The sequence below is a fragment of a genome, unplaced genomic scaffold, assembly GCF_019419815.1.
Source record: "Pyrus x bretschneideri cultivar Hongxiangsu unplaced genomic scaffold, Pyrus_bretschneideri_v1 Contig10, whole genome shotgun sequence".
NCBI classification, from domain to species: Eukaryota; Viridiplantae; Streptophyta; class Magnoliopsida; order Rosales; family Rosaceae; genus Pyrus; species Pyrus x bretschneideri.
Window position 1 is genome coordinate 6,874,008 of NW_025999391.1, and position 27,992 is coordinate 6,901,999.

At 39.2% G+C, this 27,992-nt stretch overlaps 6 protein-coding genes across 9 annotated transcripts; 3 read left to right on the forward strand and 3 right to left on the reverse strand.

Annotated features, from left to right (window-relative positions):
- Positions 1-666: 666 nt before the first annotated feature.
- Positions 667-3,024, reverse strand: LOC103928771 (ABC transporter I family member 19). Its single transcript, XM_009337854.3, has 6 exons — positions 2,813-3,024; positions 2,365-2,525; positions 2,163-2,214; positions 1,835-1,971; positions 1,584-1,670; positions 667-1,397 (listed from the first exon to the last, which is right to left on the reverse strand). The coding sequence occupies exons 1-6, from the start codon at positions 2,949-2,951 to the stop codon at positions 1,110-1,112; spliced, it is 864 nt and encodes a 287-aa protein (XP_009336129.2). The 5' UTR covers positions 2,952-3,024; the 3' UTR covers positions 667-1,109.
- Positions 3,025-4,276: 1,252 nt separating this feature from the next.
- Positions 4,277-9,540, forward strand: LOC103928773 (protein CHROMATIN REMODELING 8). The gene is given in 10 exon segments (XM_009337855.3): positions 4,277-4,480; positions 4,601-4,727; positions 4,897-5,152; positions 5,155-5,429; positions 5,556-5,961; positions 6,084-6,939; positions 7,196-7,805; positions 8,040-8,510; positions 8,695-8,781; positions 8,783-9,540. Coding segments are annotated over 9 exon segments (3,624 nt in total). The 5' UTR covers positions 4,277-4,480; positions 4,601-4,634; the 3' UTR covers positions 9,353-9,540.
- An 807-nt stretch (positions 9,541-10,347) lies between these two features.
- On the reverse strand, positions 10,348-12,595 carry LOC103928774 (uncharacterized protein At1g03900). Its single transcript, XM_009337856.3, has 3 exons — positions 11,863-12,595; positions 11,507-11,776; positions 10,348-10,676 (listed from the first exon to the last, which is right to left on the reverse strand). The coding sequence occupies exons 1-3, from the start codon at positions 12,355-12,357 to the stop codon at positions 10,608-10,610; spliced, it is 834 nt and encodes a 277-aa protein (XP_009336131.2). The 5' UTR covers positions 12,358-12,595; the 3' UTR covers positions 10,348-10,607.
- Positions 12,596-13,591: 996 nt separating this feature from the next.
- On the forward strand, positions 13,592-15,194 carry LOC103928775 (H/ACA ribonucleoprotein complex subunit 3-like protein). 2 transcript variants are annotated; one of them, XM_009337857.3, is made up of 4 exons: positions 13,592-13,727; positions 13,973-14,051; positions 14,163-14,205; positions 14,914-15,194. In XM_009337857.3, exons 2-4 carry the CDS (start codon positions 13,998-14,000, stop codon positions 15,009-15,011), a joined length of 195 nt encoding a protein of 64 aa, XP_009336132.1. In that variant the 5' UTR covers positions 13,592-13,727; positions 13,973-13,997; the 3' UTR covers positions 15,012-15,194. The 2 variants fall into 2 exon arrangements, with proteins under 2 accessions (XP_009336132.1, XP_009336134.1); XM_009337859.3 differs by having other exon boundaries at positions 13,601-13,727; positions 13,976-14,051.
- Positions 15,195-16,067: 873 nt separating this feature from the next.
- LOC103928776 (dolichyl-diphosphooligosaccharide--protein glycosyltransferase subunit 2) lies at positions 16,068-23,002 on the forward strand. 2 transcript variants are annotated; one of them, XM_009337860.3, is made up of 20 exons: positions 16,068-16,229; positions 16,339-16,489; positions 16,825-17,017; positions 17,130-17,219; positions 17,503-17,565; positions 17,838-17,907; positions 18,114-18,178; positions 18,560-18,614; positions 19,136-19,263; positions 19,377-19,501; positions 19,640-19,709; positions 20,144-20,248; positions 20,417-20,506; positions 20,589-20,752; positions 20,971-21,082; positions 21,157-21,240; positions 21,567-21,647; positions 21,732-21,956; positions 22,185-22,307; positions 22,675-23,002. In XM_009337860.3, the coding sequence occupies exons 2-20, from the start codon at positions 16,341-16,343 to the stop codon at positions 22,789-22,791; spliced, it is 2,109 nt and encodes a 702-aa protein (XP_009336135.2). In that variant the 5' UTR covers positions 16,068-16,229; positions 16,339-16,340; the 3' UTR covers positions 22,792-23,002. The 2 variants fall into 2 exon arrangements, with proteins under 2 accessions (XP_009336135.2, XP_009336136.2); XM_009337861.3 differs by having other exon boundaries at positions 19,386-19,501.
- Positions 23,003-23,393: 391 nt separating this feature from the next.
- On the reverse strand, positions 23,394-27,968 carry LOC103928777 (probable methyltransferase PMT3). 2 transcript variants are annotated; one of them, XM_009337862.3, is made up of 8 exons: positions 27,758-27,968; positions 26,416-26,775; positions 26,137-26,301; positions 25,858-26,040; positions 25,146-25,740; positions 24,775-24,887; positions 24,441-24,661; positions 23,394-24,016 (listed from the first exon to the last, which is right to left on the reverse strand). In XM_009337862.3, the coding sequence occupies exons 2-8, from the start codon at positions 26,656-26,658 to the stop codon at positions 23,698-23,700; spliced, it is 1,839 nt and encodes a 612-aa protein (XP_009336137.2). In that variant the 5' UTR covers positions 26,659-26,775; positions 27,758-27,968; the 3' UTR covers positions 23,394-23,697. The 2 variants fall into 2 exon arrangements, with proteins under 2 accessions (XP_009336137.2, XP_048424125.1); XM_048568168.1 differs by lacking the exon at positions 27,758-27,968 and adding an exon at positions 27,468-27,738.
- Positions 27,969-27,992: the final 24 nt, after the last annotated feature.

Consider the following 27,992-nt stretch of genomic DNA (forward strand, 5'->3'; position numbering starts at 1 on the left):
TATAAAATACTTTCAACCAACCTTTTATTATCATCCAAAATTAAATTTTTTTATTATTATTATTTTATAAGAAAATTTTAATAATATTTTAAAACAGATTGCCTAGGCTATTGTGAAGACGTAATTGGACATTTACTATTCACTAAAAGCAATTCCCATTCACTTAGGGGATTAAATAGCTTATTGCCCCGCGCCGCGGCTGCGGGCGGCGGGGGGTGGGGGGGGGGCCATTATAGGCGTGAAAATGCTCTAATACCCATCTTTATGGATGAATTTTATTACGTTTGACCCAAAAAAAGGAAAAGAAAACAAGGTACAGTACTCTCGATCACTACATTAAACCCTAACACGGACCCAGGTGCCTAGGGTGTACTCTAGCCCACCCCAATTCGTTAGCTGGGTTCGTGCCTGTTCAAACCCAAGAAAGCTACTAGTTGGTCGCTTATGATGCCTGTAAGCTCAGGTAGTAGAGAGATGGGTGAGATGGTTCAGCTCCTCCTGTTATGAACCTAATAGCTTCTTAGAAAAGCTCAACTGTTGGAAATTTAAGCAACGCAATCACATAACTTAGTTATTATTCCCAAAGAAAACCGCAAAAAATTCGCATCGTGAGGCCGAAGGTGGTAAGAATAATCTTCAGTAAAGAGTAAAACTGAGACTAATAACTAAAAATTGAAGCCGTATCACATTCAGATTTCTCTATATCGCAAACCATGCCATTGTACATCGCATGTGTTTTACTTGTGACACAAGTCACCCCTTTAGTGAATGTTTTCAAAGACACAAGAAGAATGTCTAAGACAATGTCCTCTATCAAATCCTATAAACCATGTGCCATTCGCATGTTGATGCTCCTATCACACGTCCCCTCTCGTCGAACGAATCTGTTTCTGCTTTTTCTATACCATCGGAAGGCAAAGCCAGATCAGGAAGGGGATTGCAGGCTGATCTAGTAGAAACAAACCCGAAAGCTACAACTGGGGATTTCATCGTACTGCCAACCTTATTTCTACAATCTAAAAGGGGAAATAATTGCTGATGAATGAAATTGCTTTTCTTACTTGTACATCTGACTTCGAATTTGATATTATCTCACAGCTTCTTTGAGATCAGCGGTAATACGCCATGTGCCTTGATGACGTGAATGGAGAACTAGCGAAAGGAGAGGCCTTTTTCATTTGGGCAGGGGGATTTGAGGATTTCTTTTTGTCAGACTTGGTCTCTGCGCGGAGCCAGGATTCAACAACAGAAAGCAGATTGACCGAACTCTTCAACTCATTAACCTCCGACAACTTCTCAGCCCTCTTTAGCTCACCGTCTTGGATGTAAGCCAGATGCGTTGCCCATGTCTCCAACCCATCAAAGATATGGGTTGCATATACAATTGTAGCTCCTCTCTATAATTTACACAAAAGGATGAATAATATGTCACAACAGAGAGTAATCAGGTCGAATGAATCAGTAAACGATGTTTAAACTTCTTAACCCGACAATCAAAATTTGCACGATCATAATGGTGATCCTGGATAATACTCCAAGCAAGAAGCATGATATAATTTGTCGATGATAAATAATGTCAGTACCTGCTCACATTCTTCCTTGAAGAAATCTAGTAAGTCCATCCTAGCAACGACATCCAAGTCGACTGTTACCTCATCAAGCAAGAGAACCTGCAGATTTGTCAACTTCCTCTAGTCAGAACAATATCAATACAGTCTACTGAGTTTTTAATCACAGACGGACTCGGACACAAGACGTAACTATGAATAAAACATGAAGCACACAAGCAGCAGTCATCTAACTTTACAAACCGATATTCGAGATCTCATTATACCTTAAAGGGATGAAGAAGTCCCATGCAGATTTGGACTCGACGCCGTTGCCCGTCAGATACTTTATGCATTCTCCACCGCAGGTCTATATCAAGCAGCTCAATCAACTTATCTCTCCTAACAGGATCAGTCCCTTCGACTGCCAAAAATCATGAGCAAACACAGCAATTCAATCGAAAATTTCAACAATATTGACAAGGAAGAACAATCTACATGCTCATAAATTGAAAGAAAACAAGAACATAATAACTAATAAGTAAAATTTCAGTGCTTATCATTTCAGCCAAAATTTAAGTGCTTTTAATTTCAGCAAAATTATAATTACCCCACCTCCAAAAATCATATGCTCAGCTGAGAAATCTCCCTGCAAGGGAAGTTCTCCCTGAAAATTTTGCAAAGACGAAATCTTTTCAGTTTCAGTATGCTCATAAAATTAAGTGCTTTTCAGCCACAAAAGCAAAATTTAAGTGCTTTTCATTTCAGCCAATAGCAAAATCCTTTAAATTGTAGAAGAATTCGTTTAACGACTTACAGCAGAGCCAACAGTTTTGGTCCAAGAGCCACCCAAGTAAGCCAAATCGCCACTGCAAACCAAATGCGTGTCATGAAAAGCTGAACAATTCAACACTCGCACCACATCTCTCCCTCCCACCATCTGCTTCCCAGCTAGAATCTTCAGCAACGTGGTCTTACCTGCAAAACGAGACCACGCCGTATCCAAACCCAATCAGCTCCGAAGTGCAATTCGCACTGCATCCCTGGAAAACTGAATTTCCAAAAGTACTTTCTAACACTAAAAGCACTTCTGGGTCGTATTGTTGCTTTCCGGAGAAGCACTTCCGAGGCTTTTCCAGGAAGCACTACTTGGGTTTTGAATTTTAATACAATTTCAACATGTTAGTGAAAAAACACTTCTAACAAAAGCACTTATGAGTCGGAAGCAGCCTTAACGAGCCCAAAAGCCCGGTTTTTTCAATTACCAGATCCATTGGCGCCGATGAGAAGGCATCGGGATCCAGGGGTTATCTCGAGGTTGAAATCGCAGAAGAGCGGGGGCTGCGCGTCGTACGAAAATTGCATGCCCTGGACTCTGATGCCGCTCGATGCCTCTTCCGCCATGTTTGCTCTGCAAAATCAGGTAGCACAGAGGCGATGGTATTTTCTGCGGTCCTTTTATGGATGCGAGTTGGCCGATAAATAGGCGCCGACGGTGGAGTTGGTTCTGGCCTGGGTCACACGTGGCGAGTAAAGAAGTGACCACGTAATGTCAGTCTCGTGAGAGAGGAGAAATCTGGTGTGTAAACGGCCACGAGTTCAGAACTTATTGGCCAACCAGATTTGGGCTAGAACTGGTTGGAAAGGTCCCGCTTGACATAGTTTACAATGTTGACTTTTGACTCGTGTTAGGTATTGAATAAAGAGTGTGATAAAAATTAAAAATCAAACAAAATAGTATTTTGCCACTTAATATTACGGTATGTAGTATCCTTTTCATCTGTAAATAAAAATGTTATAGGTTTGATTATCGTTTAAGATGAAATTGAACTATATTATTATCGCAAATCTATTGTAAGACTTAGTTCACTCTCCTATTTCGTAATGTAAAAATTGTTAAAAAAAAAAAAAATGTTTTCCAGTTTTCCTTGTCCCATTTGGTTTGTACGTATTCTTTATTCTTGTGCCTTCTTGATAGAGTAAAGAGTGAATTAGTCCCTTAATTATTATTCAAGTGAAAATTGAGTTTCTAAACTAATTTTTTGAAAAAATCAGTCCTAAACTAATTAAAATTTGTCTATCAATTGCAACCCTAGTGTTAGATTCGAAATTATTTTAATTCAATTTTTCGTCAATTTAAGGCATTTAAATGAATGAGACTTGGCTGCTGAAGATTCAGCAGCACCCATACTGATCACCAATCAAGGCTGGACATGTGTCAAAATTGTGAATTTTTTAATCACAACTTGAACACGTGCCTAGTCATGATTGATGATCAGTAAGGAGTGTTGCTGATTCTCCAAGTTCTATCCCACTTGAATTACATGTGATATACTTTGAAGCATATACATTGATAGTTTTTTTCTTTTGACTTTAAGGACTTACATTGAACAATATGTACGGATTTAACATTGACGTGTAAATTAGAAATTAGTTCGCCATCAATATAGAACATTAAAGACTTGTAGGCGAGAAAATTACAATAATTCAAAATGTATTATGTATAAATCACGTGACTTGTTGATGAAAAATTAAATAAAATATCTTTGAATATAATAGTAGATTGAGAATAGCAGTTTATGTAAATTGAAGGACTTATTTTATTGAAAAAAATATTAGTTTAAGAACATAATTTTTACTGAAGCGATGATTTAAGGACCATAACAGCAGTGAACGACATGTCGTGTATTTACAATGCATAAAAAAACCCGCGGGACCGGTAGTTACTAGTCACGCACTCGCCGCGAAAGTGAGAAAGGCGAGGAAGTTAACTTCTCGGAGACGACTGCGAGGGTGCGCAGGTCAATAATCGTGTGCCCCTTACGCGCCATAGAAACCGCAACCGAGTAGTAGCTGCAAAACCCTCTCACAAAAGGAGAGAGAAAGAGAGAGAGGATTTCGCTTCTGCTGCGAATCTGTAATATCTGAATTCGGTACGTCAATTGATCGAATTCGAATTCCGTTTGATGTTTCGTGGTTGATTTGTGTATGATTTTTCTGCCTAATTGGATTCGAATGCATGCTTAATTGCTTCTGCTAATTGAAATTATCAGATAAAATTGCCCTGTATTTCACATTTGCAATAGAATGGAGGAAGACGAAGATGCAATTTTGCTCAACAGTTTGAAGGGGGCGACGGCGGCGAATCCCGAGGATATCGAGAGGGACATTTTATCAGGGGTATGTGGAATTGATTGAATTTCGTCGTTTTAATCTTGATTACCCATTGCATTGCATGTAGATGATCGAAAGTTTCGAAATTGTGTTTTTTAGCTCCGAAAAGATGGGGAGAGTGATGGAATGGTTAATTGGATGTTAGGATTTGACAGTAGGTTGTTTTGAACTGCAGGTACATAACAATGGCAATGGTAGTAATGTTGGTGAAGTTGGAGGGAGTAACGAGGAGGAGGAACGCCTTGAGAAATCCGAAAGTATTGATCCATCGGTTGCCAGTGGGGTCAAATTGTATAACAAATTGAGGGCAGTTGAGTTTGAAATTGATGCCGTTGAGTCCACTGTTGAACCAGAACAAGCGGGGAGTGAAGAGGGTGATCGTGATGGTGGTGATGGCGCAGAGGCGGGAAATAAGGAAGATAACCTCCAGCATGCCTGGCTACTGACCGGTTAAGAAGTCTAAAGAAAACAAAGGCGCAACTTGAGAAGGAGCTTTCGGATTTAGGCAAGGGAAGACCGTCCAAGGGTATTGCGCGTGACAAAGTCTTATTGGATATTGTCAAGGACAAGCCTGCACCCAAGAGGAAGTCGAAACAAGTTCAGATATCCGGAAAAAAGCTAAAGAAAAGGATCAAAACGGTCTCATTTGATGAGGATGATGACTTTGATGCTGTGTTGGATGCAGCATCTGCAGGCTTTGTTGAAACAGTGAGTTGACGCCCTTGAACTGAATAGGGTTCTTTAATATTTCTCAGCTTGTGTTGCTGTGTAAGATTTTTAATGTGGTGATTAACTACTACGAGGATAACTAAGTTGACGCTTTTGATATGCCAGGAAAGGGATGAATTAGTTCGGAAAGGAATTTTAACTCCTTTCCATAAGCTAAAGGGCTTTGAGCGCGGCCTTCAAGAACAAGGGCCATCTCGGGGGCGTAATGTTCCCGCAGAAGGAGGCAGGAGTGATGATTTTATTTCAGCCAGTGTTGCTAGAGCAGTTCAGTCACTTTCAGAGGCTGCTCAAGCTCGCCCAGCTACCAAGTTGCTTGATCCAGAAGCTCTACCAAAGCTTGATCCACCCACTCATCCTTTTAAGAGGCTAAGGAAACCGCTTAAAATTCCTCAATCCCTAGAAAATGGTACACAGAGGACTAAAAGTTCAGGAAAGAAAAGGAAGCGTCCTTTGCCGGACAAAAGATGGAGAAAGCGCATTTCTCTTGAGGAAAATAATTTGCTTGAAAGTGGTATGTTCAATGTTGTCATTGCCTATGGTGGTGTTAGGTAGATGTGTGGCACTGTTAAATGTTTTCTCCTTGCTTGACTATAGAAATCTGTAAAGTAATGAGACGTGTTATTTTTCTTGCAGAAAACACTCCCAGCTGTGAAGAAGAAAACAAAGATGATGTTGGAGATGTAGATGATGATGAGTATCCACATGTTACCCTAGAAGGGGGGCTGAAAATTCCGGAGTACATTTTTAACGAACTCTTTGACTATCAAAAGGTAGGGGTCCAGTGGCTATGGGAACTGCATTGCCAAAGAGCAGGCGGAATTATTGGAGATGAGATGGGTCTTGGTAAAACCATCCAGGTTCTGTCGTTCCTCGGTGCATTGCATTTCAGTCATATGTATAAACCAAGCATTATTGTCTGCCCAGTTACTCTTTTGCGCCAATGGAAAAGGGAGGCTAAAAAATGGTACCCGAGCTTTCATGTGGAGCTACTTCATGATTCAGCTCGGGAGCCTGCCATTAAAAATAAAGGGTCAAAGTCTGATGAAAGTGATTCTGATAGTGAAGGTTCATCGGACAGTGATTATGAGAGACCAGAATCATCTAAAAGCACCAAAAAATGGGATTCCTTGATCAACCGTGTTTTGAGGTCGGAATCTGGGTTGCTAATTACAACTTATGAGCAACTCCGTATTGTAGGGGAAAGTTTGCTTGACGTTGATTGGGGTTATGCAGTTCTGGACGAAGGACACCGAATCAGGAACCCAAATGCAGAAGTTACTCTAGTTTGTAAGCAGTTACAAACAGTACATCGTATTATAATGACGGGTGCACCAATTCAGAACAAGCTGACTGAACTGTGGTCCCTGTTTGATTTTGTTTTCCCTGGAAAGTTGGGGGTGTTGCCCATATTTGAGGCTGAGTTTGCAGTTCCCATATCTGTTGGTGGCTATGCGAATGCTTCACCATTACAAGTATCCACTGCATACAGGTTTGCATTTATATCTTGTAAATACAAAAGGACCCAACTTATATTTAAATTCTCAGGCCTGGATGAATGCTTATATTTGTATGTCAAGACTTGTACAGAGTACTTATGTATTAATTTGTATACCTTTGAATATTAGAAATTCCATAACTATCTCAGTTAAATTGTTTATAGGTTGATTAGGTTCACCCTTGCAGAAAAGTAAAATAAAATATTCTTGAAAACTCTCGTATTTCCAGTCTAAGTTTTCATTGGGCAGGTGTGCTGTGGTTTTGCGAGACTTGATCATGCCGTATCTCCTCCGGCGCATGAAGGCTGATGTGGATGCGCAGCTTCCTAAGAAGACTGAACATGTCATCTTTTGCAGCCTCACTGATGAGCAAAGATCTGCATATAGAGCATTTCTTGCTAGTTCTGAGGTGGAACAGATTATGGATGGTAATAGGAATTCACTTTATGGAATTGATGTCATGCGCAAGATCTGCAACCACCCTGATCTGCTTGAGAGGGAACACTGCGGCCAGAATCCAGATTATGGGAATCTAGAACGCAGTGGGAAATTAAAAGTTGTTTCACAAGTGCTTAAAGTTTGGAAGGATCAAGGGCATTGTGTTCTTCTTTTTACACAAACTCAGCAAATGCTTGACATTATTGAAAGTTTTCTGGTTGCTGATGGTTATAGTTACCGGAGGATGGATGGTCTTACTCCCATCAAACAGAGGATGGCTTTAATAGATGAATTTAACAACTCAAATGATGTGTTTGTTTTCATTTTAACAACTAAAGTGGGTGGTTTAGGAACAAATCTGACAGGTGCAAACAGGGTGATCATCTTTGATCCCGACTGGAACCCTTCAACTGACATCCAGGTATATTGTGGACTTACTATTCTTTTAATTTTCAATTTGATGCAGATGTTTGAACTTGGAATCTTATCTTCTCTCCTTGAAAAGTTTACCATAGAATCATAGATATGTCCCCTTTGCGAAATCATGAACATTTAGGAGGATGGATCCTTCTAGGATATTTCTGATTGAAATAGTGCCTACAGGATTTAACAGTTGATATTTTTGTAAACCTTGTAATGTGGGTGCTTTCAACAGGCAAGAGAGCGGGCTTGGCGTATTGGTCAAAAGCGGGATGTAACCATATATAGATTGATCACCCGCGGAACCATAGAGGAGAAGGTATATCATAGACAAATTTACAAGCATTTCCTGACCAATAAGATATTGAAGAACCCACAACAGAGAAGGATCTTTAAAGCTAGAGACATGAAGGATCTTTTCACTCTGAGTGATGACAGAGAGAATGGGTCTACTGAAACAGCTAATCTGTTCGGTCAATTATCTGAAGATGCCAACGTCGTTGGTGTGCAGAATGATAAACCCGATAAGCAAGATTCTCAGAGAGGTTCTGTACGGTCTACCAATGGTGTTGTGGCTGACAAGGCAAATAACTCAGAGTCTGGACCATCCAGAAGGAATGGGAAAGAAAAGGCTGACCAGAGTGACGGTGAAGTAGATGAAGAGACAAATATTTTGAGGTGCCTTTTTGACGCCCAAGGGATACATGTAAGTTTCTTCACTTTGTTTACTGCATACACATTTTTTTTTAATTGATATTCCAGCTGTGGAACTTAAGTTGAAATAAACTTGTTATTACTTTTGTCTGAAATAATCAAGAAATTGTTCGGTTTCTTCCGTAATTTGTGTTCCCGTCGTTATTTTTAAAATGCTGTTCCAATTTTGACTTCAGAGTGCTATGAACCACGATGTAATCATGAATGCCCATGATGAAGAGAAGATGAAGCTTGACAAGCAAGCTTCCCGAGTTGCACAAAGTAGCAGCAGAAGCGTTGCGCCAGTCACGGATGCTTCGAAGCCGTGATGGCGTGTCTGTCCCCACATGGACTGGGAAATCAGGAATGGCAGGTGCACCATCAGCTGTCCGTGGGAAATTCGGGTCTACTCTGAACTCCCAGTTGGTCAAGAATACCAAACGATCAGATGAAGGCCCCAGCAACAGCACAAATGGTTTCGTGGCTGGGGCTCCTGCTGGGAAGGCATTATCTTCTGCTGAATTACTGGCAAAAATTAGAGGAAACCAAGAAAGAGCTGTGGAAGCCGGAATTGAGCATCAGTTTAACCGAGCAAAATCCTTAGATGTTGGACCTTCTAGGACGGGTCACAACTTAGGCGGAGTGCAACCTGAAGTAGTGATTCGTCAGATCTGTACATTCATCCAACAAAGAGGCGGAAGTACGGATTCTTCAAGCATAGTGCAGCATTTTAAGGACAGAATACCATCTAAAGATCTTCCCTTGTTTAAGAATCTGTTGAAGGAAATAGCCAAACTGGAGAAAAACCAAAACGGAGCAGTTTGGGTTCTAAAGCCAGAGTTTGATCGTCAGTAATCTCAACCATCGGGTCATCGCTCGAGTGTGCCGATTAATTCCATCCGTTACCATTGTTAATATCTTCCGTAGGGCAAAGATGACCAGAAATTTCATAGTTTCTTTTTCCTGGTACGTTCTGGCACCATTTTGAACAAAACCACACTGATTAGATGCATTTTCTCTAGATAATTTACTCTTCCATTTAACAGCGTTGCCCAAAAGCATATATAAGTTAGGTCAACTGGCCAGGACTTGAGTTCGAATCCTTCTTCTGTAAATTAGAATAATTTAGAAGTTTTTTTTTTAGCCAAAACGGTCACTGAAAATTGGTATAATTCTTTAATTTGAGCCCTGAGGATTTAATATTGATAAAAATGGTCCTGAGGTTGTTTACTGTCAATCATTTTGATCATTCCTTGAAAAATTTCTATAAAATTGAGGGTATTTTTGTCAACCACTCTATTTGAACCGATGGTTTCTTCAATCGAACTAATATTTTTCATAGAAAGACTAAAATGGTCGACGTTGGACAATCTCAATGACTAATTCTATCGATTTTAAATCTCAAGGACCAAAGTGAATCAGTTATGTTAATCTTAGGGATCATTTTTGCTAAAAAGCTAGTTTAAAATATTGTTTGTGAAAAAGACACTGTTGACCTGAAAGAGCCATGAAGAATCTATGGACTTTAATTCTAGAAGTAACCTGCAAAGCACTCTTGCTTTGATATCCCGCAACACTAGCGGAAAGGAGGCCACACTTAATAAAGTAGAGAATAAAGACAATTACTTGGGCTTTTGGCAAGATATATTTAATATTTCAACGAAAACGACAGGGGAGTGACTTTCACACTTCCGTTCTCTCCTTGCGCACTCCTCCCCTTGGTTAATGGGCAAGACAGCGCTGTTATTGCAAAATTAATGAACCGAAAACGACGAACCAACTTATTTTAGTACAACAGAATGTCAAATTGAAATACTGCAAGAATTAACATCCAACCAAGAACAAGCAAATGAAATAGACAAGGCACACATTTCTGTATTTTATAGAGGCAAAAACATGAAACTGTAAGTTGACAATGTGCCGGCACAAAGAACAAAAGAAGCTCGAAAATATATTGCCCGGAAACATTATTTTCCACGTATGGATGTATTTGGTACCTTGTGCTTTCTTTCTTTTCTCACATATTCCTTCCTCTCACATTTTTTCCCTTATAAATAGAAAAATAATAATAATCGAAGACATCGATCATAATTAACGGATGCTCACACAATCAGAAGGCTGCCCATCCTGCTGCACTTGTCTTTGCCGACGCTGATCCGGTCGCTGGAGGAAGACTCCTCTGGAAATGTATCATCAGAAAACGCATCAGTAATCGGAATTATGGAAAAAGGGTTCTCCGAGAGGCAATGATAAGTAAAATGTCCATGAACCACTCATATTTGCACTGAAAGAGTTTGCAATTTTTTCCTTAATATGGGTGAAAATTGAATCGATCGACATTAAAACAAAGACGCATATTATTGCAGTAGAGAGCAGCTTAAACAAAATGAAAAACAACAGCAATTGTGAAAGAAGTGAGCTGATTGCGAAACACACATGAGAATAACAGTGCGGGCAGAAAATAATGTCGGCTAGCTACTCATTCTCAGCTAGCCGTTCTAAGAGGACTCGGAACCAACTTTCCAGGTAAACCAGGAATAACGAACTGACAAAGGCCAGTATCAAATAAGTTAGGGACATTGATGACAAACATGCGCCATAAGTCACTCGAGATATACTTTGATATTACCATTCGAACAACACAGATACGATCAAAAGTCAGTAATATGCATAGACAGCAGAGACCTGCTGCCTATCTACAAACAATCAATGCTGAAGGTCTCCATACAATCAACACGGATACAATCAAAATAAAACATGCCCTCCTATGCACTCAAGTTCAAATCCCGCTTCCCGTAATTTAGATCAGATTAGGATATTGCACGAATCATAAACACAAACGCTGAAGTCTCCACGGAATTCCTAGCATTTTAGTTTTTTTATGGCAAATGCTATAGCTAATATTTACCAAAACTCAGAGACATTCCAAATTCTACAAGATGAACAACAATTTCGGCTGAACAAGAATGCAATTCCATTCCATAGAAACAACGAGTAGCAATTGCTTACCTCAATCTGGGAAAGATCCGATAACGGGTCGGATCCACGTCTTGTGTTATCCGGCGACTTAACACCACCAGAGCTGATTCTAGCAGCAACAGGGTCATTGGGAGGTGGTGGCAGAGCCGGCCTAACTTTCCCGGACCCCGGCGGCGGAGCCAACCCCAAACTAATCGGCTTCGCCTTGGCCGTCCCGGATAGCCCGGCTGAGGACAACATCCCGGCCCCACTCGTCGGCTTCGGCTTCGGCTTCACATTTATCCTTATCGTCTCACCTTCCTTCAGATCCCAAAGATTTACATAAATAAACGAAAATGTTCACTAAAAGTATGAAATTAAAGTAAAAATTTTCAAAATTTTCTTACTTTCAATCTGTGATTGACGGCGGGATGAATATCGATGTGGCAGTCGTCGCTGGTTTCGCCGCCGTTGCTCTCCTTCTCGTGCTCCCTCTTCACGTACTTATCGTGGTCCGAAAGCGCCACGTTGAAATCGAACGCCTCGTTCCGCTCCGCGAATCCTAGTCCGATGAAGGCGTGCTTCCCGGTGCCGTCCTCGATCTTGAGCACGAAGTAGCGCGACGAGTCGAGCACGGTCTCGACGGAGGTCTCGCGCTGGCCCGGGTGGACGAAGCAGGCGGCGAACAGCTCGCTGGAGTTCGGATCCTCCAGCCGGATCTCACACCGGTCCTTGCACGACACGACCCGGAGCCGACCCGACCAGATCTTATCGGACTGGAGCCACTCGCCGCACTTGTACCCGCCGGAAGTGCTCCGCGGCGGAATTTTGAAGACCGCGACCTCGCGGACCACGAGAAGCGTGTGCTCGAATGCCTCCTCCTCCTCCTCCTCGAACGACATCGTTTCGGGATCGAATTGGGGGCAGAAAGCTTCGAGCTTTTCCGGATTCTGATCGCGCAATGCGGCTGATAATTCGAGAAAATTACGAAATTTTGATTTTTTTTTTCGGATCAAATTTTTGGTGAAGGAGTTGGGGACTTGAATTGGGGAGAATTTGATGTGAATTTGAAGAAATGGGAAAATGGTGGGGGGAAGGTTTCAAATGAGGAGTCTGCGGAGACGTGGGTTCGAAGGTGAGGCAGTTTGCTTGAAAGGTCAACTGGAATTTGTCCAATGGAGGTGACGTGAAATGACCATCTTGCCCCTTTATCCCTCTCTCAATTTTTTTAAAATTTTTGTTGTTGTTGTGTCGATTCGAACTTAAGACCTGCTAACGTTAAGCTGATTCACAAAGTAAACAAGTTATATGAGATCATGAGATGCCAATCGACTTTGGTGGCAATCGAATCAAATACCTGATGATCCTAAATTGCTACACAAAATCAACAAGTTACGAGAAATCCGCCTATCGATAATTTCATTTTTCATCTATTAGCAGGGCTCATTGTTTTGCAAAAATTAATGGCAAGGTCTTGTTTTGTTTACATGAGGCGGATTTAACTATGAACGTATCCGAATTCAAAAATATGCCATTTTCTATGACTACTTAGAGCAACTCCACTCGGTATTTTTGCCAAGGCAAAAGGCCAAAGTTGCCCCTTAGGCAAAATCCATGCCAACCAGTCAAAACTGTCATACAAATGGTGGGCATATCTTTGATAAATGGATTAATAAAACTAAAAAATATTTTAAGGGAATAAGATATTCTTTTCACTTGTGAATGTGATATACGTGGTTAAATTTTTTTAGATACAGTCGATATTTCTGTAAAATACTCAAAGAGATATGGAAAGAAGGACTAAAGTTTATATTGGAGAAACTCTTAAATTTCGACAAAAATCAACGAAATTCGTCAATATATTATGCATACCGGTTAAATATTGAAGAAAGTCTTATATTTTGTTTGACATGACCTAAAATTCATTCAAATTTTCACATTTTTGAGAAAATTTTCACATTTTTGAGAAATTTCACATTTTCATCAAATTTTCACAATTCCATAAAATATGGCTCTTAGCCTCTTACTATTAAATTGGGCCTATTGGGCTTCAGTTTTTAAGCATCTTCAATAAAAGCAAACTGGATTAAGTTCGGGCTTTATGTTCTGGGTCAAGAGTTTGGGCTTCGTTTAGGCATAAAGCAACAGTTAAGGGGCAATTTCGGAAACTAATCCAGCATATATCTCCGCAAAATCTCAAGTCTTCGCTGACCTTAAACCCTAGCGCGAACACCAAGCAGTTTCTCCTCCGCCTACTTTTTGGAGCTCTCAGGTACGAATTTCAGAACAATTTCTGATCTTTTTAGCTTAAATTCGTATTTTCTACCTCCAAGTTCAAGATTGCTAAACAATTTTTTGATAAATATCGAAAATTTTTAGCAGTAAAATAAAAAATTGAGAATTTCACAAGGGTTTGTACTTTTACTGATTGGAGTTAAGGGATTGATTTCAATTGGGTTTTTTTTTTTTGTAAGAATTTATGCTAGGGTTTTATGGAGAATTGCTTTTAATTTTCAGCAGGTTGAAGAAAAAAGCAGGCACCATGTATCTTCAGTACTACATAAACGAGAATGGCAACAAAGTGTACACTACCAAGGTATGTGATGATGATCAATGTTTTAGGTCGTTGTTAGAACACGTAGCGACTTGCCGGTTTTTCGGTTTTTGATGTACTCATTGAACTTTTCATTTGCTTTTGTGAATGCAGAAGGAATCGCCACTTGGGGAAGCTACACAGTCTGCCCATCCAGGTAAAGATGTTTCCGTCTTTTTCTTTTTTCGACCTGGTTTTGCCTCTTTGATGCGTTGTTAGTTGTCTGAGTAGGTTTTTGCATTGATTGTTATGTTGTGACTTGTGAGGATATCGTACCCTGTTGTTTTCGCGTTCTTGCATAATGATTTTAGGCTTAACTTGTCTATATAGAATGTATTTGGGATCTTCGTTGTTTGTTGTTGGTGTGATGGTACGAGACGGAATCAAAAGTAGTCCTAAGTTCCTGTCTGGTCATTTTCATCGAATCTTTGAATGTTTCTAGATGCATGAGGCTGTAATCTTCCTCGGGCTTTTTTTTCTTCCTACTGGTGCTATTGTAAATGCAAAACTATAAGATAGATTGCTGCAACGTACATGTTTGTTTTGAAATTATCAATGTCTTGCTCTGAATGGTTGTGTTTTGTGTGTTGTGTGTCCTCTCCCGAAATGCAAACTCATTCTGAAATGGATTGTGTTGCTGATAATTTGGTTTACAAGTGGTCATCAAACTTTCGAAATTGGGGACGAGGTTGTGCCACGATATGGTGTTTTCTGATTTTCGTTGGATGAATTGTAATCCTTGAGTCGTTTTCTAGTACTGAGTTCTGTGATGATCTGTTGTTTGTTGCTCTACTTAATGTTCCGTAGAAAAAGGTTCCCGGTTCTTTTCGTTACTAATATGTTTCTTTCCCGTGTTTAACTGCAGCCCGCTTCTCCCCAGATGACAAATATTCGAGGCAAAGATATCTTCTGAAGAAGCGCTTTGGATTGTTGCCAACCCAGCAGTCACCTCTAAAGCATTGAGTACTTGACATGGTTCAGCAGCTCTCACGTCGTCGTTTAAAGTGTCTTGGGAGTTTGTAGTTTTTACTAGGTGTGTTGTGTAGTTGGACCTTTTGTTTGAGGACTGTAACTTAATCTGTTTAAGTTTTTGCAAGTGTAGTAGATTTCTATTAATAATTTACGTTCAGCCATCATCTACTCATATATTTGGTTGTCACAACTAAAACCCTAAATTGGAGTCTATTTAAAAACGAATCTAAACTGCGGGGAGGGAGAATCGAACTTGGGTGCGTAAATTTGTTGGAGCCATGTCTAACACCCTCATTTATTTTCGACAAAAAAAAAAAAAAAAATAAACACCCTCATTTATGAAAGATTAAGATTGAAACACAACGATAATTAGATTAAGCTACACAATAGGTCTAGTATTGAGTTTGTTATTCATAAGTTGAATGAGACCTCTCGAATTGAACTTGGGCTTTTGTAGTTACATTTGTTTTATCTAACGTTTGTGGGTTCATTTGGAAGTGCATTTAAAATAGTTGAAAACTTTTTTCATGAAAATGTTTTTAGAACCAATATATGCTAAAAATACAAGTGCATATTGGAAAAACATTTAAAGTGCTTTTGGAACCCAAATTCATTTTCTTTGAAAGCGTTCGTAGTTATTTGAAAGGTATTTCCAAATGATCCCCAAGTCTATCACACCCTCGTCTACACACGATTGGTTAAAAAAATATTGAAATTTTTTTATGCAACAATGATTCGGTTAAGTTATACAATGAGTTAACTTGACTGTCGTATTTACGATCCATGTGAATCGAATTTGAGTTCTCATACTTACTAGTGTAGATAAATACCGATTGACTATAGTATTAGCAACACAAATTGCATTGTTTTATTTACATTCATCCTAATTTGACACGTGAACACAAATTTTTATTTTTCTATATTTACTCAAAATACAATGACAACCCTTGACCAATCAGAAAACCGGATTGTTTATTTATACGCAAGCAAGTACTGAAAAAAAAGGAAAAAATAAAATAAAATAATTATACGCGCGGGCCTTTATTCCCTTCCAAAAAACCCCAAACAAACGTACTAAAACGACCTCGTTCTTAGATGCCCCAAGTCTTCACTGTCCTCGGTACTCACTCGAGCAGTAGTCGTCGCGCCCCGAGACTTCACCACCACTGACCATCTCTATCTCTCTCTCTCCAACGCTCTCGCCTCTCGGTACGTTCCTCCTCTCGATCTGAAACCGTAGCGTCTTCCGGATCGCGTCCGTGCACGAATGTGCGAGTGAATTTGCGTATCTGAAGCTGTTGATTTGTTACTGTTGCAGGAATGGCTACCATAAGCCTCGGGTTATTTCTGGTGCTGGTTTTTGCGATTGCGATCTGCCATGCTGCTGCTTCTGTCTTCCAGCCGATCTCCGACTCTCACCGATCCGCGGCTTCGGAGCTCTTCGCGCCCGCCGATGGATCGTACGGGAGGTGAATTAAACCCCTAATTAAACCCTTGAAATGATCCGTCTGTTTGATTTTTTTATCGTATTTTCTGTTTCGTTCCCGAGGAAGTTAAAATGGTGTGGATGCATTTGGATGATCCAATTGAATAATTAAAACGGATTTGTTTCATTTTTATATGATGCCGCCTTCTGAGAGATTTGAAGTTAAAGTTTCTATTTTTTTCCCTGTATTTTACTTGTAATGCGCGGTTAGCTTTCAATTCTGGTGGAATTTGATTTCATTTGCACGATTAGAGTAATTTATTTGGATATTGGTTGCAAATTTGATTCTAATTATTCGATTTGGTAAATTGTTGACAGTTTAGAAGAGGCATATGAAGCCCTAAGATCGTTGGAGGTTCTTCGGATCAATAAGAAGTCCGATATACACGCGGCTACTTGTCAGTCCGTTGTGGACAAACTTGGGTCATCGTCTTCTGCCCCAAAGGATTTGTTCTTTGCCTTAAAGGTTAACAGCATTTTGGATTGCGAGGTTAAAAATGAAGTCTTGGAGGTATTTGTTTAAGTTTTAGAACCCTTGCTTTGTTCTCAACATGAAATTAACTGCTTATGAGTTATGTGGAAGAATAATGAAGTGGGTGATTAATTCTTATTTCCTTGTCTAGGGCATTGCTTCAAGACTTAAAACTATTGTCAATAGTGCAAGTTCATTGCACGACTTCTACTACTCAGTCGGAAGCTTGGTACTTGTTAAGGTAAATTGTTGAAGAACTACCTTTTGGCTGCACTGTCCAACTCAGGTTTAGATCTTCTTTTTTGTTTGAGGTCTTAGTTTGACTGCAGATTCAACATGTATCAATGGTGATTTATGAAATAATATCAACTCTGAGGGAAGCAGACAAATATTTTGAATACTGTTACTATTTTAATTGATTTAACTATTGTGCAAGGCCTCTCATTTGTGTTTTTTGAGCCCCTACATCTATAGATTATGAACTATTTCCCTAAATTTTTTGCCTTTTTTCTTTCTTGCTGCAGGATCAAAGTTCTGAAGTCGATGTACTTCTTGCTGATGCTGGTGGAGTTTTCCATTCTATCAAGGTAGTTCCCACAACAATTAGTGGTTTTGTAGATGAAATAGTTTCACTTTTTGCTATCTACAGGTGCTGGCAGAACTTGCTGTGTCATATAATTCTTAGCATCTGGTCACAACGTTTTCTTGTAATGTCGATGGGGTGTTCTGATTCTGACCTCTCAATCAGTTCTCCACCCCCCCCCCCACCGGGGCGCCCCCCGGCGGGCGGCTGTTTGCAGTCACTATTTCTTTTCACACCTAAAAGAAGAAAATATTGCTTTTTTGAATGTTTGAACAGTCTCTCAGCCAGAGTGATGGAAGGTGGCGCTTCAGTTCTGATAATCCTGAGGCTAGTACCTATGCTGCTGGTAATGACTTTTCAGGAATTATTTATATGTTATGGCGTCTATTTTCTGATGGATAACTTTTTCTAATCAGTTGGTGATGTGAGTTGGAACTTTCCCTCAACACCCTAAATCTGCTCACATGAGTTAAATCCTTGATCTTTATTCAACTAGAGGGGAATTAATAAGTGGCTTATACTCACTACTTGTTTTTCTCATCCTTCTTTCAGGTTTAGCGCTTGAAGCACTTTCTGGAGTTATCTCATTAGCATCTTCTGAAATTGATCAGTCTAAGGTAAAATAGCTTCCATGTGTGTGTTAATTTAAACTTGGATAAGCATTAAGCACCCATAATAAGCTTTAAATGTGTCTAAATTTAAACTTCAACCACTGTGGGCCATTTAAATATGGAGGAGAAAATTCCATGCTAATTTAACTTCTGTGGTTTTGGTCTGAATTGGGAATCTTCACTTACTGACCAAATCATTACCAATATCCGTGGACCTATTTTTTCTTTTCTTTTTAGCTTTTTAGTCAGATTCTGTAGATGTTATTAGTATTATATGATTCTGCTCTGTTATTGTTATTTTTTACCTTTTTTTAACACGCTTCTACTTTGTAATTCATTATCTGTTTTATTTGTTTGCTAATGTTCGATAATGTTGTCTATGGGCAGATTGATACATTGAAAAGTGATGTTTTGAAGCTTTTTGACAGCATTGAGAAATATGGTATGTGTACCTCTTTTTTTTTTTTTTTTTTCCAGCAGATGTCTCCTTATAAGCTTATTATTTTTTTCTCCTTCACTTTCTCATGCTAGAACTTTTGGTGTTGTAGGTTTTAGGTTGTATGTAGTTTCTGTATTTTCATAATATATAGTAATCACATTTTACTAGGAGTTTGGTGCAGAAACTTTTGTGATGTTAGGTGGTAATTTGGGTCAATTGTGCCTTTAATTGTATCTTTTGTCCAGGTTATCATGGTACTTTATATCTGTTATTTTAGTGGTACCCAAGCAAGTTTGGCATGATAGAGATGGTCTTGTTATCCTGCCTGCATTTTGATGTGTATGCACAGGCTGTTTGTTTCATTTTCATGAAACACCGTTTGACATTGAAATTTGATTGCACAACACAATCTTTCCTATGATTAAAACACATATTTCTTCCGATCCTGCTTTCAGTTTGGTTTTGTCATTTAATTTTCTGGTATATCTGTTATTTATGTGAAATCATATACCTATGTTTTGTAGATGATGGGACCATTTACTTTGATGAAAAAGTTGTTGATCTGCGTGAGCATCAGAGTCCTCTTTCAACTACTGCATCAGTTGTTCGAGGATTGACAGCATTTGCAACTGTGACATCTGGAAACATAAAGGTGATTGGAAGCATACTCAATGGCGCTTTCTTTCCTGCTCTCCCATTGCAATGCAGTTTCTTTTTGGAGAACAATGGGGTTGGTATTATTTTCATACTAATGCTTTAGCTTAGAGTTTGCAGGTTCCAGGGGACAAGATATTGGGTCTGGCAAAATTCTTCCTTGGAGTTGGCATTCCTGGCAATGCTAAAGACTTCTTCAACCAAATAGATTCATTAGCTTCTTTGGAAAGCAATAAGCAAGTGCTAAACCTTTTTCTTTTATTGAATTGAATCCCCAATTATTTTGCATTTGTAACCGTGCAATGCAACATTTATTGTTGAATTTTCTTTTTTGTGCCCTAATTTGTGTTTTATTTCACTCTTTTCTGGTGCAGGGTTTCTATCCCACTGATATTATCACTTCCAGCTACAGTGCTTTCATTGACCAAGAAAGATCAGCTCCAGGTTTGTCAATTTATCAACACAACATTTCTTCTTTGAAACTGATTGCTGTGGGGTATTTTATATATATCTATATATGCACGACTGTGTTCTGCTTCTATCTCCTAGGTTACTACCAAAAGAGATACCTTTTCTTTGATATACATATAAATGTCTATGCATCTATGTGTATATGTATTGTCTTGTGAAATCTTCACTGCTTACCTTTTCCCTCAAGCTGACTTTTTTGTTCTCTTTTTCAAACATAAAGTCCTGTACTAAGTTATGCTCATATTCGTTTATTGCTTTTAATTGACCTGCACAGAATCAATGTTAAATCAGCCTGCTGTGGATTGATTTTTTACTGAGGAAAAGATATAGTTACAAGTAATGTTGTGTATGTCAAATAATATACTTTGGTTTATTCATGTGTTCTTTGCACCGCAAATTTTAATCAGGTGAAAGTGAATACCGTGCTTGGTTCAAGTGCACCACCTCTGACAGTTAAGTTGGTGAAAGCATTCAGTTCTGGTTCAAAAGCTGCTTCCAAAATTGCAAGCCAGGTAAGTAATAACTTTTTATTTTTCCGTTTTCTTGGTGTATCTAGTTTATGAGCAATTCTTTAGTCTTAGACATTCTCCTATCTCATGATTAGTTTTGGATATCCTCCTCTCACAATTTTATTGCATGAATGGCCTTTGGTTCACTGCTTTATCATGTGTGTGACTTAGGAACTCAAGTTTGACAAAGAAAGTGGGTCCCATTTCTTGGACGTTTTGCCAGAAAGTGTCGATGTTGGAACTTACACATTTGTCTTTGAGGTACCTTTCTCTTTTTGGTTAGTTCTTTTGGACAGACTTCCATTTGGTCTCAATTTGTTCTGAGTTTACCAAATTTTTGTAGGTGGTTCTGCATGATTCTGAAGATAGTGATTCTGAAGAAGAAAAAGTTTATGCAACTGGAGGGTCTACTCAAGTACAGATATTTATCACAGGAGTTATCAAAATTGAAAATGCAGAGATTGCAGTACTTGATAGTGATATTGGGAGCATAGAAACCCAGAAAAAGTACGTACTCAAATTCTATTTGGTTTATGTTTCCTGCTTATATCATTTGTTCTTCTGAATTTTCATTTGCAAGTTGATGCTTGTAATCACATAGCCCATGTGGCTTTTTGTTATTATTTATAATTTTTTCTTACAATTGTACATGGCCAAGGCCGTGCTTATTCTTTTCTGAAATTTTCTGAAACATCTGAGTTACGTATATGTTGCCGATTTACCAGACTAGATTTTGCTGGAGAAAATACTGTCTCGCTATCAGCAAACCACCTCCAAAAGCTGCGTTTATCCTTTCAATTGACCACTCCTTCTGGGCATGCTTTTAAGCCTCATCAGGTTTGTAATTTTCTGTGTCTATTCTTGAGTAAATGCTCTCTATTCAGTTCTCTTAGGTGTTTGATGGGCCGCAGGTATTTCTTAAATTGACGCATGAGACCAAGGTTGAACATATCTTTGTGGTGGGCAGCTCTGGCCAAAAGTTTGAGAAAATACTGGTAAAGTTTCTTTGGTTTCATCCTCAAACTTACGTATGGCTTCTTTTTTTTTTCTTTTTTTTGCCTGCATAGATGCACTATGCATGTATGTTCTGATTTTTGCAAACATTCTATGTGGAGCCATTCAACGCTCTTTTGGAAAACTAGATCTTTAGAGTTTTCTTTTTTAATTTATCTATTTAGGTGATACTGTGATAAACCCATGATTACTGTCTGAACACATGAATAATATAAAGGTGCAGTTTTCACCATCCTAGGTGAGGGATTTTACCCCATGGAGAGGTCTTTAATTTTTTGTTTTGATTGGTTTTGGTATCTTGTTACAGGATTTTCTTGGATTGGTTGAGAAGTTTTACTATCTGTCTGGTAGTTATGACATTCAATTAACTGTTGGCGATGCTGTAATGGTAAGCATGAGCTTTCCTCAAGTTTTTAAAATTGTTTCTGGTTTTTATTCTCCGATTGGCTAAGCAAACTTTTTTCCTTTACAGGAAAACTCTTTCTTACTGGCTATTGGCCATATTGATTTGGATCTACCAGAAGCACCTGAGAAAGCCTCCCGCCCTCCTTCTCCGGCTGTTGATCCTTACTCAAAGTTTGGTCCCAAAGCTGAGATAGCCCATATCTTTAGGGTTCCAGAAAAGCGTCCTTCTCAGGAGCTATCTCTTGTTTTCTTGGGCCTTGTGCTTTTGCCATTGATTGGATTTTTGGTTGGGGTGAGTCTTTGTTAAGCGAATCCTTTATCTGTTGTCATTTGGCTCAGAAAATTAGTTACAGTTTATGCTCGTATCCCTCCCTTGGAAAGTCCAAGTCGGTTTGAGGTGATGAGTTTATAAACTGACATTCTCTAGAGTGCAAAAGGGCCAAAAGAGATGGTGGCTGTCAACATTCTTAAGTTCTTACCCATTTTGTATTTTTAATTAACCGCGCTTTGTCTGAAACAGCTATTACGTTTGGGGGTGAATCTGAAGAACTTCCCTACTTCAGCAGTACCCGCCACCTTTGGTATCCTATTCCATGTTAGCATTGCTGCAGTTCTTTTGCTCTATGTGCTTTTCTGGTTGAAGGTATGCCATTCATTTGTGTTTACTTGCACTTTCAGTCGAGAAGGTTCCCATCTGCTTCATATCCCCAATGATCCTGACAACCTCATTTTTAAGCATTATAGGGTGACCTGTTATAGAACCGAAAAAATAACACTAAGATATATAGTAGGGCGAGTTTTCATGGTTCGATTTCAAAGATTCCATATTTTGTTCGTAACATAGTGCATGCTAATTGAACACGATTTTGGCTTTTCAATGCAGTTTCTCAGGTAGCCATACAAAGTTGTTGGTTAAGTTTAGGCATACTAGTAAACGTCATTTTTGTTTCCTTGCACATGGATTAAGCTTTTCAAAGGATTCTCTGCTTACTTGTTTGTTCCATGTACAGTTGGATCTATTTACGACTCTCAAAACGCTTGGATTGTTGGGAGTTTTCTTGCTGTTTGTTGGACACCGGATTCTTTCCCACCTGGCCTCTACGTCATCCAAGTTGAAATCTGCTTGAATTGGAAATCAAGCAATCTCCCATTTGGAAAGATCAAAAGTATTTTCGGCCTTAAAAGAGATCGAAAGGATGTGGAAATTTTCGTTTAGAGAACAGAGGGTGGGACTATTCAGAACAAATTTTGTAGGACTCTTTGTTATGTTATACCTTGCTTCTAACTTTAGAATTTTATTTACCCGTAAATCATATTATTGAAAGAGAAAGTTGTACCTACGGGACGGGCTTGATCTTTCACATCGTTAGTGTAACTTTGACATATCAAGGGTACATAACTTTGCAAGGAACTGCATCAGTTTACATCTTTACTCTTTCGTGACTCGTAGTCAAATTTAAGCCACTTGAGGGCCGTTCTAGCATTTCCTCAAGGGTTCTTGAACAAGGCATGAATGAGCTATATTTGTAAATCTTGAAAAGGACCTAAAAATCGTGTGTTTGAAAAAAACAAGGTGCCTTTCCTTCTCACTCTGGCTTTTCCATGCCTCTGAAATGTTTTTCGGCAGGATCGACGATGATTCGGTTCTCTAGTTCCGATCATTTTATACAAACGATATTCTATTTTAAACTAATCTGAACTGCATGACGGAATTTTGAACTCGAGTGCATAGGGAAAAACAAGCGTATACTTTTCCGTTTTAGATTTCATATATACTGCTAAAGATTACAGATTCAATCCTCTCATGGGCAGATGGAATGTGCCTCCACCTTTCTCCAATCAATAGCAGAAAGTGACTATCTTACAATTTCCCAATGAATTATAAATAGAACGTAGGATCTGTTCTGATCAATTAGAGGAACAAAGAAAATTGGAAAAGCTGAGAAGAAAAATGCAACATGACCAAATGCAACAAAATTATAAATAAACCCAGCACCACCTTAAGCCCTGTGAAATGCCGGGATCATATCGCGTTATTCTACATTTCTAAAGCTCTCGCTCGTACGCCAAATCTTTTTCTGGATAATAAACACCACATCATCATCTAGCTCGGAGCCTCCCTCCGCATCAGCGGTTGCCACTGCTTCCCAGTGCAACGCCTTCATGTATTTGTTTATGAACTCCACCACCTTCCGCTTATCCCGCACAATGATGAAACCCTTGGGCCTCAGGATGCGATCCATCTCAATCAACAAATCAACGCCGCTGCATTCTTTCCTTTCAATGTCGGAGAAGACAGTCCAAGCGTGAAGTAGATCGTAAGTTCGTGGGTAGGTTGAGTAGGCTTCACACCTGTCACAAGTTGCACCAAACAAATATATCAGTATTTGATGCAATGTTACAATAGCAAAGAAAGTTGATATCATGTTTTTACATCATGAACTTATGCCTAATGCAATACAACGAAAGTTTCGCTCGTTCCCAATATTGAAAGTAAGCCTGAGATCTTGCCTAGTAATATTTTAACCGTAATAGAAAATCTATATTTGGCAGCATAACTATAAAGGTGTGAATTTCCATTCTAAACACCAACGACCATCAACCGTTCAAGGCTCTACAAGTTTCTGATTGAACTCTTTCGTTGGTTAGTTTGCCTAACCACCAGTGAGTCCCATCCTCAGCGTCATCTTTCTGTTTGTCCCAATCATATGGGGATTGATTCTCAAAAAAAAAAAAACAAAAAAGCAAATTAACTCATAAAGATTGTTCAACGTACCAGTTGTGTACTGAGCCTATCAGTCCTCTGTCGTATATTATTTTAAGTGTGTTAGGTCCATCTTCTGGCACCACATTCATAACCCAAACATCTTTGTTCTTCAAAGCCCCTGCAAATGAACCTAGGTTTGCCTTCATGTCCATCACATTCCTTATTGTGTCGGAACTAATCTTTGGGCTCAAAAGATTCCAGTAATTTTCAACTCTGTGATGCCAAACTTCCTGCACCACATTAATACTGTCATACACCAAGTATTTGTATGTTTGTAATCTTAAATGGCGAATATTACCCCGGCAGAGAAGGGGAAAAAAATGCAGTCTGTTTTAAGAATTACCATGTCCTTCTCAAATATATCACTGGAGTAGCCAAAATCACCAAGACGAGGAGGAGGTGCAGTCAATCGAGCAGGCCAAGGAGCTAAACCACTTCCTCTTGCTCTATGGTTTTCTGAAAATAACAGACCAACAAATATAAGTGCTTTTGTCAACTCTCAATGCTATTTAGATACTGCAGAAGTATTAGCAATCTATATTTCCAGGTGCGTCCATTTTCTAGATTAATAATTCTCAAAATTAAATTAACTCAAATCAACAATGTGATCAACTTAAAAAAGGGTTCTGGCATGTTACTTTGAGATTGCTCAAGGCGACTACCAAAGCACAGAAATATAAAAATTATTTAGAAAATGAAGGAAATAGTACTCACGCTCAGAGTATGGTGTGATACAAGCCTCCATTTTCACATTATAGACAGCATCTGGATCATCATCAGACCTGCAGAGGGGTGGTTGAGTACCAGGGGGTCTTTCCATGTAACAATCATTAGTCAGCGGCTTGACCCAAATAACAGTTTGGTTCCTTTTAGAAGCTATTTTCCAGCACATCCGTTCCACAAGGGCACTCATCGCTTTCCAAATTCTAAGATCCTCTTCATCCTGTGCGTATGCTTCAGGAGATGAGTAGGCAAAATAACCTCCTGGTCTAAGTACCCTATCTAACTCAAGGAGAAGTATCCCATCCCTTTGAAGCCAATCGATCCTACAGCGAGAACAATGTGCCAGTTCAAAAGATCTACTTGGGTACGGGAGTCTCTTGGTCCCCAAAACACCAAGATACGCAGGAATTCCTCTCTCCAATGCAAACTGGATCTGATTTTGATGAACATCATTAGGTGCCAAGGACATTGTGATAATATCAGAAGAAAGCAGGTATCCTCCAAAACTAGCAACACCACAACCAACATCAAGGACCGTTCGGAGCCTTCCTCCATTATTCAAAATGTTATTAGAAAAGTTGAGCATCTGCCAATCCAAACCAAGAAAAGTCAGTGCTTTAATCATGAAAAAAAAGAAGACATATTTACTAGCTTTCTACTAACTAATTATTTTTGCCTCCACTGTCAAGGGCCACTGACTTACATTAGCCATTGATGCGATGTACTTGTCAGCTCCATAATGGAAGTGAGTACCTCCTCCAGGAAATCCAATCTTTTCACCTTTGACAACCATCCACTTTTGGTCAGACTTCTCAGTCGCAAGGTGCGTATGAGGTATATTTGCTTTCCATACCTCGTCTCGGCTTTTAGGCCACTTAATTGGGATCTATAGCATAAAAACATCAGAAAACTTCATACTATAGTTCAAGAGAAGTTCTAGTACAAAGTTCCATTTTATGTAAAGACTTAAGCAGGATCTCACCTTATATCCAGGAGGAGGTGGAATCAAACAGTTAAATCGCCTTTCAGGCACTGGGCAGTGTCTCTCGTAATGCTCCATCACAGACAGATCCAACTTCAACCTTGTTTCATAAATAAGGTTTCTGTCTAAGCAAGGAATCAGTTCTGAATGTCTATCATCACAAACCTTCATCATTGAAAAATACTTATATTAGCCTTAAAAATAGATAACCCAGATGAATTACTCATAAGTATACTAGGAAGTGAAACGACATAGTAAATGTTAGCCAAGGCAACTCACCGGTATGCTCTTCAATATGACACCATCCTCTTCATCTTCACCAAGTTTGGGAGGTGACTCGTCAACATCTTCATCCGCACCCAAGTAAGTAGAACCGAATTTTCTTATCTTACTGCCATACTCGAGACCGGAGGAACCATTTTTCTTAGAATACAAGTATAGGAGACCACAAATGATCACCAAAACAAGAACTGAGGTGACCAAACGTTTCTTTGGGATCCCGTCAGCCCTTCCCCGTGACATTTTGACAAACCAACACAGCAATCACCCTTCTACTTCGACTTCAACATGCAGAGTTCAAAATAAAGCTCCAGTTTCACTCCAGTACGACGATCGGTGGATGTCTCACTTCAGAAACAGCTTCAATCACCAAAACGCGATTAAACTAGTTAGTTCCATAGAATACAGATACAATGGCAGTAAGTAACGAAAATGATCCGCGATACTACGAATTCAAACATCGAAAATTAACATATAAAATTAAGACCATTCAACTCATCACTTCAAGTAAACCAAATGAAATATCTATTCGGCTCTACTTTATTTCCCTTCTATGAAGGAAGCAACCTTATAACTCAATTTAGTATAATCGCAAGATTCACAACAAAGAAATCCTAATCCAGTCAATATTATACTATAAAGGAAAGGTTATTAACTTGTGATTTAAGATATACTTTTAATGCCATGAATTAAAATAGAAAAGGAAAACCAGAAACTAACAGCTAAAAGCTAGTGTAAGAAACTCATAAACCAAACCAAAGCAAGTGAAACAAGTACAAAAGCAACAAAAATTCAATCCCAGCAATATAAAGCGAATTCAAATCTGACCCAGTTCCTTCAAAGAGGAACAAATCTGGAAAAAAAAGTACCACTATCTGATTTCTCTATGCGGCTTAAATGTCTGAAATAAATGGCATATAAAAACGATTAGCACCAATACAAAGCGTGAGAATGAAGAGGAAGGAGGGTAAAATCGGAAGCGAGAAACACAAGTTAACAGACGCAAAAGCACCGACAGTCGACAGTTGACATGTATATAATAAATGGGAGACCTTCAAGTTCAACAAACAAGAATTGACAGAGATTGATACAACCCAGCTCATGAAATCTAAAAAATCGTCGCAGTGTTCATTCCCAGAGCTGGAAAGTGCCGATTTGAAATTGCCCAGATGAAAATTCATGGAAAAACAGCAAAAAAAAATCAGATCTTTTTGGATGAAGACTCAAAAATTGCACATGGGCAGTGGGAAACAGAGTGAGTGAGTGCGATTGGAGAGTGAGGACCGATCGGAACCGTTAGATGTGGGCTCGTTTTTCGATGAGGATTGAGCAGAGGACGTACCTGGTTGCAATGGATTTTTCCCAAAGGAGCAAGAGAGAGTGAGAGAGAGAGAGAGATGGGGTCCTTCTTATGAATGATTAGTGGGAAGCATAAATGGGGAAACAAAAGAATATTGAACAAGGGTATGGGATTTGAGAATTTGACTCTGTCTGGGAGAGAGATCTATTGGAGTAATAAACAAAGAGGGAGATCCACAGACCACAGAAGAGGGAGAGAGAAGAGAGACGGTGAGGGT

What these genes read in the sequence shown, in the direction of transcription:
- LOC103928771 (XM_009337854.3), bottom strand. Translation starts at nt 2,951, where the DNA reads ATGGCGGAAGAGGCATCGAGCGGCATCAGAGTCCAGGGCATGCAATTT. An exon ending in CCAAAACTGTTGGCTCTGCT is followed by an intron (nt 2,215 to 2,364) that starts GTAAGTCGTTAA and finishes CAAAATTTTCAG; the next exon opens with GGAGAACTTCCCTTGCAGGG. An exon ending in TCAAGGAAGAATGTGAGCAG is followed by an intron (nt 1,398 to 1,583) that starts GTACTGACATTA and finishes TGTAAATTATAG; the next exon opens with AGAGGAGCTACAATTGTATA.
- LOC103928774 (XM_009337856.3), bottom strand. Translation starts at nt 12,357, where the DNA reads ATGTCGTTCGAGGAGGAGGAGGAGGAGGCATTCGAGCACACGCTTCTC. An exon ending in CCGTCAATCACAGATTGAAA is followed by an intron (nt 11,777 to 11,862) that starts GTAAGAAAATTT and finishes TGGGATCTGAAG; the next exon opens with GAAGGTGAGACGATAAGGAT. An exon ending in CGGATCTTTCCCAGATTGAG is followed by an intron (nt 10,677 to 11,506) that starts GTAAGCAATTGC and finishes ATACATTTCCAG; the next exon opens with AGGAGTCTTCCTCCAGCGAC.
- LOC103928775 (XM_009337857.3), top strand. Translation starts at nt 13,998, where the DNA reads ATGTATCTTCAGTACTACATAAACGAGAATGGCAACAAAGTGTACACT. An exon ending in ACAAAGTGTACACTACCAAG is followed by an intron (nt 14,052 to 14,162) that starts GTATGTGATGAT and finishes TTGTGAATGCAG; the next exon opens with AAGGAATCGCCACTTGGGGA. An exon ending in TACACAGTCTGCCCATCCAG is followed by an intron (nt 14,206 to 14,913) that starts GTAAAGATGTTT and finishes GTTTAACTGCAG; the next exon opens with CCCGCTTCTCCCCAGATGAC.
- LOC103928776 (XM_009337860.3), top strand. Translation starts at nt 16,341, where the DNA reads ATGGCTACCATAAGCCTCGGGTTATTTCTGGTGCTGGTTTTTGCGATT. An exon ending in GAGTTTTCCATTCTATCAAG is followed by an intron (nt 17,566 to 17,837) that starts GTAGTTCCCACA and finishes ATGTTTGAACAG; the next exon opens with TCTCTCAGCCAGAGTGATGG. An exon ending in TGACATCTGGAAACATAAAG is followed by an intron (nt 19,264 to 19,376) that starts GTGATTGGAAGC and finishes GCTTTAGCTTAG; the next exon opens with AGTTTGCAGGTTCCAGGGGA.
- LOC103928777 (XM_009337862.3), bottom strand. Translation starts at nt 26,658, where the DNA reads ATGTCACGGGGAAGGGCTGACGGGATCCCAAAGAAACGTTTGGTCACC. An exon ending in CACCTCCTCCTGGATATAAG is followed by an intron (nt 26,041 to 26,136) that starts GTGAGATCCTGC and finishes TTTATGCTATAG; the next exon opens with ATCCCAATTAAGTGGCCTAA. An exon ending in ACATCGCATCAATGGCTAAT is followed by an intron (nt 25,741 to 25,857) that starts GTAAGTCAGTGG and finishes TTGGATTGGCAG; the next exon opens with ATGCTCAACTTTTCTAATAA.